This window comes from Metarhizium album (genome assembly GCF_000804445.1).
Source record: "Metarhizium album ARSEF 1941 chromosome Unknown scaffold_11, whole genome shotgun sequence".
In the NCBI taxonomy this organism is placed as follows: domain Eukaryota; kingdom Fungi; phylum Ascomycota; class Sordariomycetes; order Hypocreales; family Clavicipitaceae; genus Metarhizium; species Metarhizium album.
Genome location: NW_024467585.1, coordinates 393,428 through 409,237, shown reverse-complemented (window position 1 = coordinate 409,237; position 15,810 = coordinate 393,428). Strand labels below are relative to the sequence as shown.

The 15,810-nt window shown below is 56.2% G+C and overlaps 7 protein-coding genes across 7 annotated transcripts; 2 read left to right on the top strand and 5 right to left on the bottom strand.

The window, feature by feature from the left end:
* Positions 1–209: 209 nt before the first annotated feature.
* MAM_04858 (base excision DNA repair protein) lies at positions 210–1,304 on the bottom strand (the record flags this gene model as incomplete). The annotated part of the gene is made up of 1 exon (XM_040823656.1): positions 210–1,304. One exon carries the CDS (start codon positions 1,302–1,304, stop codon positions 210–212), a length of 1,095 nt encoding a protein of 364 aa, XP_040678327.1.
* Positions 1,305–2,061: 757 nt separating this feature from the next.
* On the top strand, positions 2,062–3,908 carry MAM_04857 (GMC oxidoreductase; the record flags this gene model as incomplete). Its single annotated transcript, XM_040823655.1, has 2 exons — positions 2,062–2,410; positions 2,479–3,908. 2 exons carry the CDS (start codon positions 2,062–2,064, stop codon positions 3,906–3,908), a joined length of 1,779 nt encoding a protein of 592 aa, XP_040678326.1.
* A 231-nt stretch (positions 3,909–4,139) lies between these two features.
* Positions 4,140–4,925, bottom strand: MAM_04856 (uncharacterized protein; the record flags this gene model as incomplete). The annotated part of the gene is made up of 1 exon (XM_040823654.1): positions 4,140–4,925. The coding sequence occupies one exon, from the start codon at positions 4,923–4,925 to the stop codon at positions 4,140–4,142; it is 786 nt and encodes a 261-aa protein (XP_040678325.1).
* A 1,066-nt stretch (positions 4,926–5,991) lies between these two features.
* On the bottom strand, positions 5,992–9,131 carry MAM_04855 (kinesin protein 1; the record flags this gene model as incomplete). The annotated part of the gene is made up of 6 exons (XM_040823653.1): positions 5,992–7,712; positions 7,772–7,897; positions 8,366–8,582; positions 8,684–8,805; positions 8,875–9,031; positions 9,111–9,131. The coding sequence occupies 6 exons, from the start codon at positions 9,129–9,131 to the stop codon at positions 5,992–5,994; spliced, it is 2,364 nt and encodes a 787-aa protein (XP_040678324.1).
* A 1,395-nt stretch (positions 9,132–10,526) lies between these two features.
* Positions 10,527–11,417, top strand: MAM_04854 (Phospholipid/glycerol acyltransferase; the record flags this gene model as incomplete). The annotated part of the gene is made up of 1 exon (XM_040823652.1): positions 10,527–11,417. One exon carries the CDS (start codon positions 10,527–10,529, stop codon positions 11,415–11,417), a length of 891 nt encoding a protein of 296 aa, XP_040678323.1.
* Positions 11,418–11,880: 463 nt separating this feature from the next.
* MAM_04853 (dihydroxy-acid dehydratase) lies at positions 11,881–13,775 on the bottom strand (the record flags this gene model as incomplete). The annotated part of the gene is made up of 2 exons (XM_040823651.1): positions 11,881–13,609; positions 13,693–13,775. 2 exons carry the CDS (start codon positions 13,773–13,775, stop codon positions 11,881–11,883), a joined length of 1,812 nt encoding a protein of 603 aa, XP_040678322.1.
* Positions 13,776–14,668: 893 nt separating this feature from the next.
* Positions 14,669–15,755, bottom strand: MAM_04852 (Peptidase S14, ClpP; the record flags this gene model as incomplete). Its single annotated transcript, XM_040823650.1, has 3 exons — positions 14,669–15,090; positions 15,145–15,286; positions 15,510–15,755. 3 exons carry the CDS (start codon positions 15,753–15,755, stop codon positions 14,669–14,671), a joined length of 810 nt encoding a protein of 269 aa, XP_040678321.1.
* Between the last annotated feature and the right edge of the window lie 55 nt (positions 15,756–15,810).

Sequence of the window (15,810 nt, the reverse complement as noted above, 5' to 3'; positions counted from 1 at the left end):
CAATATATATACGCTCCAGCACGACGGATTTGTACAGCGTCGAATGCCATCGTCCATCCCTCATTGCAGTTTAATTGTCCGTTACCGAGAGGCAGAATCCCCATGCCGACCAAGTCTAGTCCTTCCGGCGCTAAATGCTGGCATCAAGATGAAATAATTAGACAACGGTTCGAAATCTATCCAGCCAAGAATACATGATTTTTGTGGTTCTAATCCTCCTCTTTCTTGACATCGTCGTCGTGCTCGTCCTTGGTGCCATGGCCGTCAGGGGTAAAGCGACCATTTCTAAAAAGCCGCCGCAGCTCGCAGTTTTTGGCATTCCTACCACTGGCCCTACACTCGCCGCATTGTCGGCCGTGCGTGACGAAGAGCACGTGCAACGGGTACTTTTCTTCATCGGGGACGACCGCATCCAGATGGGCCTGCGTTTCTTCTCTGCCCGCAGCGGCCGGCCGCCAACCAAGCAGGCCGGCGATGCGGTGGACGTGGGTATCGACTGCGAAGCTCGGGCGTTGCAGGCAGAACAGCAACACGCAGCTCGCCGTCTTGGGTCCCACCCCCTGGAAGGAGATCATCTCCCTCATGGCATCCTCGTCCGAGGCCTCGAACAAGTGGTCGAGCGAGTAGACGCCGTACTTCTCCCTCGTCTGCTGCAGAATGCTGATGATGACCTTGCTCTTGGTGGCGGCCAGGCCGCCGGTTTGGATCGACATCTCTAGCCTCGCCTGGCCGCCGTTGGCAATTTCTTCCCACTTGTCGCTGCCTCCGTATTCCTCGTCCATGGACAGCTTGGCGCGGGTGCTGTTCTTGTTGCTCGTGTTCTGTGACAGTATCGTGCGCACCAGGGCGTCCAGGACCGAGGGCGAGTCTCCGCAGCCGGCGGCGTTGACGGGCGCCACGACCTCCACCGGGCGAAGGCGCTCGCCGTGCAGTCTGGCCAGGACCTTGTGAGCGGCCCTGCACTCCTCTGCGGTCGGGCGTGCAAAGTCTGGGTAGGGGGACTGCTTCGAAAAGGCGGAGAAGGACTTGAGTTTGCGCTCCTTGAGCATGTCCGCCTTGGCCGTCTCCGTCTTGACGCCTGGACTCCGGGCGCCGAGGGTGGGGAGATGCCTGGCCGGAGGAGACACGGGCTCTGTCTTGACTTTCTTGATGCCGGGCCTGTCGGGTGACTTTGGTGAAGCACCGCGCTTCACGGGGCGCGAGGCAATCTGTTCATCGCCAGAGGCCACCTTGGATTCCACCGCAGGTACGTTCTTCACGTTCCTGGCACTTCGCCGGAGAGGCGCCACAGCCGAGGCGGCCATGGGCAGGCATGAGCTTGACAAACGGGGCATCCAAGCTCGGACGAGCCGGGTATGGGCAGTATTTCCGCAGACGGAGTCGAGGGTCAAGATAATACTGCGCCGTGGACGACAGACCACAGCGATGCCGGCGATGCCAAGGAAAGGGAAGCCGAAGGAAGCCGTCTGTGACTGATGGATGGAGGATGGCAGGTGGAACGTTGATGAACCGGGCCACCAGGCAGGCGCGACCGGATTCTGTCGGTGCATGGGTGAGACCAGAGACGGAACCACGACGACCCGGTGGGCCTCATCCATCGTCTTTGATCTACGTATCATCTAACCGTCCTCTTCCCCCAGCAATCTCGACTCATCACCGGCTCCGAGGAGACTCTTTGAGCACCGACCCCGGCCCAAACTCGCCTCGATCGGACTGCTTACTGTCTGGCCATCCAATGTCGACTCCGCAGGCCCTTCCGCAGACATCACGTAGGAGGTCATGCGACGCCGCAACAAAATTGAACAAATCATGTCCTCATGTCCACCAGTGCGGACAATGCCGACATCCTGCGACCGATTACTGCTCCGATGCAAATGACGCCACGTCCTGCATTCGTGCACGTGCATCGAGCGTGCTGATGGCGGGAATATGACCTGATGCCAATACTATGCAGGTAGATTTCTATCTATGTTGCGCCTGGGGCGCTCCTTGCGGCCTTGTCCTCTCCCATCCCATCAGCCTACCTCTGGAGGAAAGCCGAGTCGCGGATAACATTTCGACATGCACGCATTGAAGCTAGAATCGACCATATTGGCGGCTGTGGCAGTGTCGCTGGCTTGTGCGGCAGACTCCGGGACGAGCTCTTTCGACTACATCGTCGTGGGCGCGGGTACCGCTGGAAACGTGGTGGCAAACAGGTTGTCCCAAGATCCTAAAATCTCGGTAGCCGTCATCGATCCTGGTGCCGATTGGCGAGGCAACCCGAACGTCACAAACCCGATGGCATGGTTGGATAACATAGGAAGTTTGACCGACTGGGCCTATCCGACGGTCCCACAGGTCAATGCCAGCAATCGTGTGATTGCATTCGCCGCAGGAAAAGGCATAGGAGGCTCGAGTTTGATCAACGGTAGGTTTGAACGGAGTCGTCGTCCCAGCTTCAGTCATCTTGCGTGCTTTGCTGAGATGGAATGCTAGGTATGGCATATATCCGTGGGGACAAGGCACAGTTTGATGCCTGGGGGCGTCTCGGAAATCCTGGTTGGAATTGGGACACCATGTTGAGGTACTACAAAAAGGTCGAAAAGATCTTCCCACCGACACCAGCGCAAATGAGGGTCGGGGCGTCGATTGAACCGCAGTATCACGGAACCAGTGGCGAACTTCACGTAGCCTTTGGCCCGATGCTTGAAAACGGCACCCTGCACGACACGCTCAGAAGCTCATGGGCAGTCATGGAAGAGGGTGTGAACCAAGATCTCAACAGCGGAACCACCAAGGGATTCAGCGTTTGGCCGCAAACTCTGGACCCAGAGGAGAACAAACGATGGGATTCTGCTACTGCATTCTACTGGCCCATTCAAAGTCGCCGAAACCTCAAACACCTCAATGGTACTGTTTCCAAATTGCTTTGGAAGACTACTAATGGCCCCTCGGGAGCCGAGGTCGCTGGTGTGGAATATTTCGATCCTGACGGGCGAAGGAGGACGGCCAAAGCCAGGAAAGAAGTCATCATCTCAGCGGGAGCACTACGGACACCTCTTATTCTGGAGCGTTCCGGCATCGGCAACCCTCGTCTGCTCAATCAGAAGGGCGTCAAAGTAGTGGTGGATTTACCAGCAGTCGGAGAGAACCTGATGGACCAACCACTAAGCTCTCTCTTCTACAACACCAGTGCGAACATCAAAGGCTACACCTCGTACGCTACATTCGTTACTGCGGCAGATATTTACGGTACCAACGTTGACAAGGTTGCAAAAGACACCAAGGCGAAGCTTGGCCAATGGGCTCGGCAACTAGCGCAATCCAGCCTGGGTGGCTTAAACGCCTCCGCCCTCGAGCACATCTTCGAGATCCAGCACGAGGTCATCTTTGAGAAGCATGCCACACTGGCTGAGATTATTTCCGGGACACTGGGAGGCAAGATCGGCAGTACATACTGGGACCTGATGCCCTTTGGTCGAGGCAGCGTGCACATGAGCTCCGTCGACAACTTGAATGCCCCGGTCATTGACCCCATGTATTTCTCTCTCGACTTTGACCTTGCCACCCAGGTCGAGACGGGCAAAATAGCCGCCGAGTTTTGGACCACATCACCGGCGCAGACAGTCATCACAGGGCAATTCGCTCCCGACGCCACGGTATTGCCACCGAGGGCCACGGATGAGCAGTGGAAGAAGTACGTGCAAGATTCCAGTAGTTCCGTTTCTCACATGATCGGAACTGCGCCGATGATGGCCAGAGAGCTTGGCGGCGTCGTAGACCCTGAGCTGAAGGTGTATGGGACGAAAAATGTAAGAGTTGTGGACGCGTCCGTGTTACCGATGCAGTTTAGTGGACACCCGACAGCAACGATTTACGCCGTTGCAGACAGGGCATCTGATGTCATTCTCGGACGGCTCAACTGATGTTGCACGCGCTCTTGAGTCTTTTGCGCAGCCGAATCGGAGCACCGGCGAATAAACATGTATGGAGCTGATTGCAATCGCCACCACGTAGCCTCGAGAGAGAATAAAGGGAGGAAAAGAAAAGAAAAGATCCAATCAATGTCCCCGGTGCCCCCGTCTATAAACTGCTCGGCATACAACATCACACAGCCAACGAGCCAGTCGAAATCTTCGACGCCCCCGAGCATGCTGTCAGCAACGCTCCCAATCCATGCTGTCCACCACCATCCACGCCCACTCGTCATCCACAGCCATGCCAACGTCGCCGGCTCTCTCCAAGTCGCCGTCAACCTCTTCCTTGGCCACGGCATAGGCCCTTTCCAGTCCCTCAAGCATCTGGGAAACAATCCAGTCCAAAGGAATCGCGCCAGAGGACGGCGTCTCCTTGCCCTCCGACGCAACCTTCCACGTATTGCGCAACTTTTTGGCCTTCCAGAGCGCCTCGCAGACGTCTCCGCCTCCAAATATGCCCCTCAACGGGGTGTCCTCCTCCTCGAGCGCCTTGAGCACCCAGTAGTGGTATGCGTGCGCTGGCTCGGTACCGGCTGACCGCGCGCCGGCCCGGCCCGGACGGGCCTTGTCCACAGAGACGCCGAAGACCAGGAGCGCAAACACAAGGGCCTTCTCGACCCACGCGTAGAATTCACAGAAATCAACCTTGAAGTTGGCCACGGCGTCGGCAAAAGTAAAGTCGTAGCCCTCGGGGTCCATGGCGCGCCTGTAAGCGTTTCCGAGGTCGATGGATTTCCACCTCACCCGCCGGCAGGCCTGTTGAAAGCGATGGAAGGCCGCGAGGCGGGAGAGGGAGCCAGCCCTTGCTGCTGCCGACGACGACAACGACGTCGTCGAAGACGCGGCGAAGCCCGACGCCGCCGGCGGCGGCAACGACCTGGCCCTCGCGTCGTGCCGGTCGGCATCGTGTGTCCGGGGAGCCGGGGAGACTGGCGCCCACACGGAGGTCTGCAGACCGCGCTCCATGGCGGCCGGGCGGGTTCTCCGAGAGACTTGCTATGACGAGGGAGGGGGAGGACGCGGTGTCGGATGTCGGACGTGGCCATGGGGTTGGGGGGTCGAGATCAGCGCGGAAGTTTCTTTGCGAGGCTAGATCCGGGCGAGGCGTCTCGTCCACGTACATGTCCGGCCGGGCACAGCGAGCAGGAGTGAGTTCTGGGCGTCTTCACGACGTGCTGGGGCGAGACGGGGGGAGACGCAGCCGGCTTTCCATTGTTCTCGGCCAGTTCGGGGCATGTGAAGGAGGCCTTCATTCCATGCCGCGTCACGAAAAGGAAGAAAGAAAGATGTTGCCAGAGGCTACTCGTCCACGCGTGTCGACGCGTCCTCCATGATCTTGGGAGTTGTGACTTGTGAGTTGTGACATGGGTGGAACTCGGGACGAATAGGAAAGCACGACGCTCGCGCCTGCCTCCACTGCCCCCTTGGCTGCTGCCAAGAATCACGGCCTCGGAAAGGCGGCTTTGCTGCTCAATGGCTTCGCAAATCCAGCAGTGCGTAGGCCTTGTCAACCCGGACTCCGCAGTCCCAGGTCACACATTCAGGATCCCCCGGGTGGTGACAATGGCCGAGTACAAAGACATCGAGAATCTCCGCCGAGACAGGTCGCCGGCACAAATCACACATCACCACGTCTCGTTTCACAGAAAGGATGAAAAGCGCACCAAAACCAGGCGTCATAAGCACACTAGCACCGGATCATCTGTACAAGCTCGGCTGTAGTACTCTGCGTTCCACTCATGCGGCCAAACCAAAAAGAAAGAAGAAAAAAAAGCTCGCTACCCTACCAAAATCAGATTGTCCCAACTCCAACCCAGAAAACAAAATTCAACCACTCTATGCTTGCGTACATCGTTTTAATTTCGTAACACTAGAACCGCACCCTTGGAATCGACCTTTGCCGACGACTATTCACATGCCCTGATTTTCTTCGTTGCCTTGGCCGTGCCGATATGGGTGTTGTGCACCTAGTGTTTGTCATCAGCACCTCGTCTCGCTGGGGTCCAGTCTTGAGTCTTGAAGCAGCAGGCAATCATACCTTTGTAGCAAAGCGCAAGCTAGTCAACGTTTCCTTCAGATGCGTCTCCAACGGCGATACCATGACAAACATGAGCGTCTTGCTGTTCCCGCCCAAGCTGTACTGCAATAGATGCGTGAGCTTGGAGTTTCTGTACGGAACATGGCCAGATCCCCTGCCGAGCGCCTCGATCACGTCCCCGAGGCAGCTCAAGCTCTTGTTGATGTTCTGTGTCTCCTTCATTCGATCGCCCTCCGCTTGCGAGTGCTTCAGGCGTTCAGATCCAGCCAAATCAACAAGATTCAAGGTGCCTTCGCAACGTTCACCGGTGGCCATGTTCTCACCGACGAGCTTCAGGATGAAGACGCTGTGAGATCGTGAAGATCGTTCGTTTGCTCTAGTGGCTGCCACTGATCGGTTCTTTTCGGCCTCGTCAAGAATACGCTCCACGCTAGACGCAGAGTTCAGCTGGACTGTCTTGCAGTTGATAATGTTTGTTTGCTTGCGGGCCTCGTCGTGCCGTATTTCTAGTCTTTTCGACCTTCCCTCGGAAGACCGTTCATTCGGTGTGAGCAAGTCGTTGATTTCCTCATTGTAGACTTCCACAAATGAACCCTCCATTGTGTATTCCCAAGACTTCTCCCTGAGTTTCGTCATGGTGTCGTAAATCATGTGTGTAGCTCTGGGAATCATGCCATCCTTGGAAGACATGGTGTATGTCTTTCCAGACCCCGTTTGACCATAGCAGAAGATGCAAACGTTATACCCATCCAGGGCGCTTTGGACGAGCTGAGAGATCTCTCCAAATATCTCTTCGTTTTGAACGCTGGGAGCAAACACACGATCAAACTCGAAAGGGTAGTTCTTTCTCGATACAATGCCAAGGCTGCTCTTCTCCTCGGGTCCCGCCAGGACAATTTCTGCCGATGTCTTCTCGTCGGGGAACGAAATGCCAGCTTCTTCGGAGCCATCATCGGCAGTCGCAGGTCGAACTCGGCACATGACCCGGATGTTGCCCTTGAGCTCCTGGTATTTGTTGAAAAGAATTCTTCGCTCAGTCTCCTCCTTGATGAGCTTTAGACGGGCTTCCTCCGCCGCCGCCAGGGCCTCTTGCAGTCTCGCCTCCATACTGGCAAACGAGTCTGATTGTGCCTTGCTATCCGATTCGAGGAATTCGACCTGGGAACGAAGCGAGTTGATCTTGGCTTCAAGCGTAGTGTTTGCCGCAGACAGCTCCGTAATGTTGATCTGGAGGCTACGCTTGAGTGACTTCTCACGCTCCAGGTCATCCCTCAGACTGTCGCATTCAAACCGAGCGTCTCGAATTTCTCGGTCTTTTCGCTGCAGCTCGAGACTCAAGTCTTGTTGTTCATTTCCCATGCGCGCTCTAAGGTCCTGGACCTCCCGATTCCTCTTTTGGCGCTCGTCTTCCAATTCCTGCTGATAGTGTCGATTTAGTCCATCAATTCTTGCCTGATGTTCCTTTTCTCCTTCGTCCTTGAGTCGATCCAATTCTTTGCTGAGATCCTCAACAACCTTCCTGTGCTGTCTTGAGAGGTCGTCAACGGTTTCTCGATGCCGCCTGTCAAGGTCTTCCAGATCTCGGCTTTGCTGCCACTGCAGCTTCTCCAGCTCGTACTTTGCCAGCCTGTTCTCGTCTCTAGCCACGTCAATGTCTGCTTTCAGGGCTTCGTTTCGTGCCTCCAGTTTCTGCCGATGCTCCTCAAGCTCCGAGACTACAGCCTACTTAGCACGACAGCTCTCGAGACAAAAGAAGACCTGATTGGTGGCTCACCTCTGGTCTTGGCAAGAGTAAGGGCATCTTCGTGACCCTTTCGCTCCACAAGCGTTGTGTTTACCATGTCTTTCAGCTCCTTGAACTGAGATTCCATGCTATCAACTCTGCCGTCAACGTCCCAAGCTGCAAATGCGGCCAAGTTAGATTCTTTTCTGAGAAACTTGTGCGGAGAAGGGGATTTGGTTGGGGAAATCTTCAATGACGATATGCAAGTTTCCACCTTGGCAATTTGCTTCATCATTTGCGTTTTGCTCGGTGACTTGGGAGGGACTGCCTAAGCCTCCGATGAAACTGAGCGAGCTTCTTTTGGCTCCACCCTCTTTGCTCTGATGGTGATGTTGGGGGCGCGGGTAGAAGTCGAAGAAGTCGAAGAGGAGGAGGACGAGGAGGAGGAAGAGCAAGAAGTCGTTCTGGATCCATTTCCAGATGCCACTCGACATCCATTGGAGGTGGCATTGTCATGTATGCTCAAGCCCTTGAACCTTGCCGTAAGAGAACTTTCTCTGCTGCGGGAGAATGCTGGGGTTGACTTCATGTGTCTGAGCCTCGTGTTTTGGAGGTTGTCGTCACGGTTCGGGCTCAAAATCGTACCATTAGTGGACGTCGTCTCCTCGAAATGCTCTTCTGGCCGGTGACCGTGTGCCGTCCTTGGCCTGGCGGCTTGGCTCTTTGATCTGGCATGGCTAGATCGGAAGGCTGATGGATTCAGTCGATCAGATTGATTTCGAGAAGGGCCAAAGCTCTTCGCAAAGCTGGTCAGTGGAGTCGGCGCCGCGGTGTTTGCAGTCTGTCGCGTCGGCCGCTTAAGCTGCGTCGAGGTGTCAGACTTGCGAGCAATGAGGTACGTGACGGCAAGCCCAGAGACAATTGCATCGTCCAGAACTAGCACGGTCGGTCCTAGAAGCCTACCTGTGGCAAAGTTTGTCCCTTGAGCGCCAATTTACTAGCGGTAGAGGCAGCGACAGAATTCGACGCCGGATACTCGACAGCCCGGTCGGCCAAAGGCTTGCGTTTCGGCTCGGGTTGTTGTGCTGCAGTAGCGTGTCGTCGATTAACCTCCAAAGCTCATCACTCGTGCAACGGCCATGCCGGGATCTTACCCGGCTGTGGAATCTCTCGTTTCATGAGAGGCTTGACTCCGGGCGGAGCTGGTATTGCTGTCTGCGTGCGAGCATTGTGTTGTGACTCGCTCAGTTCGGCGAGTCCTGCGTAAACGGCCGGGCCTGGCAGACGGCTCATCTTGGATACCCGCAGAGGCTGCAACCGGAGTCAGATCACCATCGTGGTCAGTTGCGTGGGAAGCGGACACGGCGGTTACGCCCGGGCATGCACCAACCTGAACGTCTGAAGTCTCCATGATGAACGTCGTACGTCTCACGGAACGGAAATTTCCCCTTCACACAGCAGCAAGACCCAGACGTCGAGACAAACAACAAAGTGGGCGAGGGAGAGGAGCCGTGCGCCCTCGATTTGTAGACGCTGTCGATTCGTCGCAAAGAAAGCGCCGGCGAGTCGTTCGTCCGAGGAGTGTTCAGATGGGGATGAGTACGATCATCGACAAGAAATGAAGTGCCGAAGCGCTCCTGTGTTTCGAAACACTATTATGTAGTTATTTCGGATTGACTGACACACACGAGGTCCCCGCCGGCTGGCATTGCACTAGTGCTAGGAGCAACCGATGGAGTGAGTGCAAGCTGAGCGCGCGTCGGGCCCGTAGATAATCAGTGTGTGGCGTTGTTTATCGGTGTTGCGGGGGCAACCGCGCTGGGGCCGCCGCACGTAGCCGGCTCAGCCTCCCTCAGCCACAGCTCCGACGAGACCGCAACTGACTGTTACGCCGCCTACAACGCACATGGCCATTCATGATCCGCGTGATTTGGCACGCTAGGCATCGTTCTGTTTAGCCCTTGGATAAATGGATTTTTCTCGAAACATGGGATGCAGACTGACGGCGTGTCTAGAATGCCTAGGCTGCACAGACTCTGTTGTGATAGGAGTCAAACCACGGAGTATTTATTCAGCTCGAACTGTTCCCCAATGCCGCTAGACTACAATCGGGGCGCGGTGGGCCACGCCACAAGCCACGAGCCGCGAGCCACGAACCATGAACCACGAACCGGAACTCCGCCCTGTATGTGGTACGGAGTACGGAGCACGGAGTAAGCTTAACCCATCAGTTTTAGCTGACAGTCTACTCCGTACTCCGTACAGAACGACGGACCGAGCGGCGAGCGGCGAATCCTGCCCGTACACACACGGCGACACATCCCAACATTTGCAAGGCATAACTATATTTTTGCTCCCTCTTCTCCTTCTGGATAGCAGCCGGCACTTCGGGGCCGCTCAACGGGCTCTCGGGATTCCTCTCCTCGTCAACCTTGCCAGTCCCTGGCCGCATCCATCACGACTCGTCAGCTTCCCGAGGCCGCTCCGTCAAGACTGGCCAGAACGACTCTGGTCAACGCCAGAGACGGCGGCGTGTCGATCGATACTCACTACCCCCACGGTCCACGGCGTCACTTGGCCCGCGCCGACAAAGCGCCACCAAGATGGAGAAGTTCAGCCAGTTCCGGGATCGAGGTAGAAGCCAGAGCCCCGCCGATGCGAAGCGCTTCTTCGCATCGCCCTCGCCCCGTCCGTCCCGTCGCGTGAGCCGTCTCGTCGCTGACCAGTGTTTGTCTGTTTGCCACCAGCAACCGGCATCTCGCCGTTTCTCCCGGCAACGACGCCCCTGTCGCCCGTCTCGCTCGCCATGCACGCCGTGCTCTTCGTCTTCCGGCTGCCCTTCTTCGCCGCCTACGCCGCCAGCTACTTCGTGCTCTTCCACCACCTGCCGCTGCCCGTTGTCGCGCGCAAGATGGCCCTCTGGGGGCTCATGGCCATCCCGGGCATCTGGTGGGTGGACCTGCAGCTGGACGGCGTCAAGCGCGGAACGCTGTCGGGCCAGCCTCTCCACCGCTTCCCTCACCCGGGCTCCATCATCGCCGCCAACTTCACCAGCCCCATCGACGCCGTGTACCTCGCCGCCATCTTCGATCCCATCTTCACCGTGTCCTACCCTGGCGAGAGGCGCGTCCGGCGCGTCAGCCTGCTCGGCGCGATCATGCAGGCCCTGAGCCCGGTCAGGACGACCCCTCCGCCCGACGTGAAGCTGGTCCGTCTCGAGCACTTGGTGGACGCCCATCCCGACCGCGTCATCGCCGTGTTCCCAGAGTGCGGCACCAGCAACGGCAAGGCCATCCTGCCCCTGAGCCCCTCCTTGCTCGACGCCCCTTTTGACGTCGCCATTTTCCCCGTCAGCCTCCGCTATACTCCTCCGGATGTCACGACGCCCCTGCCGGGACTGTGGTTCCGGTTCCTGTGGAACCTGCTCTCGCGGCCCACGATATGTATTCGGGTCCGCATCGCAGAGAGCCAGATGAACACCGCTGCGGCCAGGCACGGCACTGCTCGGGACTCCGACCGCACCGACGAGCTGCGGCTCAGAAAAGACGGCTCTTCGGACCCTGCGGTTGAAGAGAAGAGGGTTCTGGATCGCGTTGGAGAAGCCCTCGCCAGGTTGAGCAGAGTCAAGCGTGTTGGCTTGACCATGAAGGACAAGGAGGCGTTTGTCACAGTCTACAACGGCAAAAAAAAGTCATGAGACGCCGTGGACAGAAGGTGCTCTCGAACTTTGATGATGCTGCTTTTTGAGGGGGCGTGACGTGCGAGAATGAGAGTCGATAGTTTATTGCCTCTCCAACTGGGACATTTGGCGTTGCATTGCACGGAGCTTGGAATTGAAAATTGCTCATTCGCGCTGTGTTACCTAATATAGGGAGGTCCCTTGATCTCCTTTGCTCCCTTGCACATCTGTGGTGTGGCGGTCAAAACTTTTGAAAATACCGACTGATTTGAATTTTTTCAACACCTGGTATTACCCGGCCTGATGACCATTGTTTTTGCTACAGTAGCTACAATTTTCTTCGCTGCCTTGGAAAGCACTCCCTCTTACCCGAGGTGACCAGACCAGACCGCCCCTGCAAGCGCCGTGAAGCAGTAAATCCAACATAAATACGATGCTCCGTCTCAAGTACCCAACCAGTCCACAGTTTGAGCCCGACTCCTCAGTGAATTGACCCGTCTGTGACGCATCCCGAGCTTGCATCGCTGACCAGAGCTGCGTACTTCTTCAAAGTACCCTTGGTGTACCTGGGAGCGGGTGCCTTCCATGCCTTTCGCCGAGCCTCCATGACGGCCTCGGGGACGTTGAGATCAATCACCTGTTTCTCAGCATCAATGACGATCTCGTCGCCGTTCTCGACGAGCGCGATGGGGCCGCCGACAATGGCTTCGGGGACGATGTGGCCAATGATGAAGCCGTGAGAACCGCCAGAGTAGCGACCGTCGGTCAAGAGGGCAACATCCTTGCCGAGCCCGGCGCCCATGATGGCGGACGAGGGCTTCAGCATTTCGGGCATACCAGGACCACCCTTGGGGCCGTCGTAGCGGATAATGACGACGGACTTTTCGCCCTTTTTGATTTCGCCCCTTTCCAGGCTGGCAATCATGTCGCTTTCCGAGTCGTAGACCTTGGCCTTGCCTGTGAACTGCAGACCTTCCTTTCCCGTAATCTTGCCCACGCAGCCGCCAGGCGCAAGGGATCCGCGGAGGATCTGGATGTGGCCGGTGGCCTTGACGGGGTTGCCCAGAGGGCGGATGACCTGCTGGTCCGAGGGGAAGTCGGCAACGTTTTCCACGTTCTGTTTCATGGTCTTCCCCGTGACGGTGATGCCGGAGCCGTCGAGAAGGCCCTCCTTCAAGAGGAACTTGAGCAGAGCTGGGGTACCGCCGATCTTGTGAACGTCCTCCATTACATATTTACCAGACGGTTTCAGATCAGCCAACAGAGGAACCCGGTTAGAGACGCTCTGGAAGTCATCAATTGTCAGCTTGATGCCCACGGAGTCGGCGATGGCAATAAGGTGGAGCACGGCGTTGGTACTTCCGCCGAGAACGGAAACGACCGTCATGGCATTCTCAAACGCCTGGCGGGTCATGATGTCGCGAGGTCGGATATCCTCCTTCAAAAGGTTCTTGATGGCCTCGCCGACGCTCTGGCACTCGGCGATTTTACTGGGGTCCTCGGCTGGATTGCTGCTGCTACCAGGCAGGGTGAGACCGACCGTCTCGAGGGCCGTGGCCATGGTGTTGGCCGTGTACATGCCACCGCAGGCGCCGCTGCCCGGGCAGGCGTGGCGGATGATGTCGAAGCGCTGCTCTTCGGTGATCTGGCCCGTAATGTACTGACCGTATGCCTGGAAAGCCGACACGATATCGAGAGACTCGCCAGACTGGCCACAGCCGGGTTTTATAGTACCGCCATAGACCATGATGCTGGGGCGGTTTACACGTCCAAAAGCGATGGCGACGCCAGGCATGTTCTTGTCGCAGCCAGGCAAGCTGATGTTGGCGTCGTACCATTGACCGTTCATGACCGTCTCTATACTGTCGGCGATGATTTCTCGGCTTTGGAGAGAGTATCGCATGCCGGCTGTGCCCATTGAGATGCCATCACTGACGCCAATGGTGTTGAATCGGTACGGAATCAGTCCAGCTTTGGCAACAGACTCCTTGACGACCTTGGACAGGTCCATGAGGTGCATGTTGCAAGGGTTGCCCTCGTACCAGACGGACGAAATGCCAACCTGGGCTTTGTTCATATCATCTTCTGAGAGGCCAGTGGCGTACAACATGGCCTGTGATGCACCTTGCGACTTGGGTTGTGTAATGGATGATGAGACTTTGTTGAGCTTGTCGTCCGCATGGCGAGACAGTGTGGTGCACAGGAAGCGTCTACGTGATTTGCATCTTGTGTCAGCGATGGAGAGTTCCAGCCATTCGAGTAGTAGAGTAGGATATTGAATCGTCGAGTGTACCCATGGCTCTTTGAAGGCGCAAAGCCAGCTCTCGCCAGCGAGGCCAGGCTGCCGACAGGCCTCTGCCGCATCGCGGACAGCATTTCTTGCTAGTCTGGTGGTGACGAAGGCAGGAAGCAATTGGACGAAAAGAATTGATACCAGCTTCAGTTGTATACTGCCAGTGACAACCAGAGCTGCCAGTTGGATGCAGCAACGTTTGTTATGACATGGAGTCGAGGAGGTAATCAAAAAGAGATCCGGGCCAGCGGTGTCGGCGCGAACACTGTGAAGTTCGTTTTTATTCGCTTGTCCCTGTGACTCAGGTATCCACTATAGGTAATTGGCGTGGTGTCATTGGCTGACGCTCGTGGTTGCTGTCTCCTAGTTGGGCTGGGGCTATAGGGGAGGTATCTCATATTCGTAGACTACTTAATTAGCACGGTGGAAGATGTGGAAGATATTGGGGCATAAGTTAGTTAGCACACTAGAAAGCAGCTTGGCATCAAGGCCTTTTCATCCATCCTGTACAAGACAGGACAGGGCATGGAAGAGGATGGTGGCTACGGAGTACCTACCTGATGATATCTCTGCGTGAACGTCTACTGCATATTGCTTCTCACAAGCTAATTTGTCACCACCTTGGAATGAAGCAGCCTGGCACGGGGAGCAGGTTCAATTTTGGCAACGGCATGACATGAAATATTTGAATGCCATGTCATGTGTCCATAAATGCTTTGTGTGACGAGCGTCAACCAAACTATCCAGACCGCATGTGAGGCTGATATGCCGACATCGGCGACTGTGCAAATTACCGCATAAATCATAAATTCTGTCCTCCGATGCGCAGCAGCGCCGATAGCTTGGCTTGAAAAGTCTGCCACCCCGTAGCCATCGATTGAGCTCGTGATTTCGACTTGAGTGATGCATGGCTCCGAGACGAGAACGCGGTTGAGCTCAAAAGGGCGGCCAGACCGCACCTTGCCACAGGCCCCAATTAACCGTCCGTCTTCTTTGCGTCCCCCTCTTTCTTGTTCGTTCTTTTCGTCAAGACTTCGTCAATGACCCCCAGCGCCAAGGCCTCTTCAACACTTAGATATTTGTCTCTCTCCATCATATCATTGACCTCTTCTAGCGAGTACTTGTCGGTGCCCTTTGCCTTGTTCAAATGATGCTGCATGATCTTATTTGACTGTTCCCGAATGCGCTGTATTTGGTTGGCGTATATCAAAATATCCGATGCTTGGCCTCGCGTCCCGCCCAGCGGCTGATGAATCATAATCGAGCTGTGTGGCAATGCGAATCGTTTCCCTGCTTCGCCGCCGGCCAAGAGAATCGCCGCCATCGAGGCAGCGCCACCAACACAAACAGTCGATACGGGAGATTTGATATAGGTCATAGTGTCGTAGATGGCCATTCCTGGAGTGGCTGTCAGAACTCTCATCTCCGAGCTCCCTTACCGAGGAAGCGTACCTGACGTCACTGAGCCTCCTGGGGAGTTTATGTACATGGTGATGGGCTTCTCGGGCGTATCGGATTCGAGCCATAGGAGCTGAGCAACGACCGACGCAGACATGTAATCGTTGATTTCGCCATTTAGGCAGACAATGCGTTCCTAAACATGTTAATTCGCCGCATGTGTCCGCGCCCATCGACAGTCCGAACCTGCAAAAGCTTGGAGAAGATGTCCCCTGCGGTCCGTCAGTATTATCCCTTTTCGAGTTTGCGAATGCAAATTGTACAACGTTCGACAAACATGTTTTCCTGCCTGCCGCCTGTTCACGTCAGCCACGAGTTTCTGACGAGCGACCGGCTTTCCGATATCAGCAATCGCTCACCGATGTCTCTTCAATATATGGCATTGGGATGTAGTCCATCGTCGGCTGGGACCCAGCCCTACTAGAGAAGCCAAAGGATCGCTTTCCGTGATGCGATTGTCTTGCGAGCCCGCAAATGGCCGCCAGAGCGCGTGGTCGCAACATGGTGACGTTGGCCTGCGATTGTGTTGTGTTGTTGTCGTTGCTGAGCTCGGTGCCGAGCGCCGCACACGTTCCTGTAGGCCGTGGGGGCGTGAGCTCTGGCATTGGGCGCCTGACTCTGCCAGCTCTCCACCGAAAATCCCCATGCGGCCAGCATCGT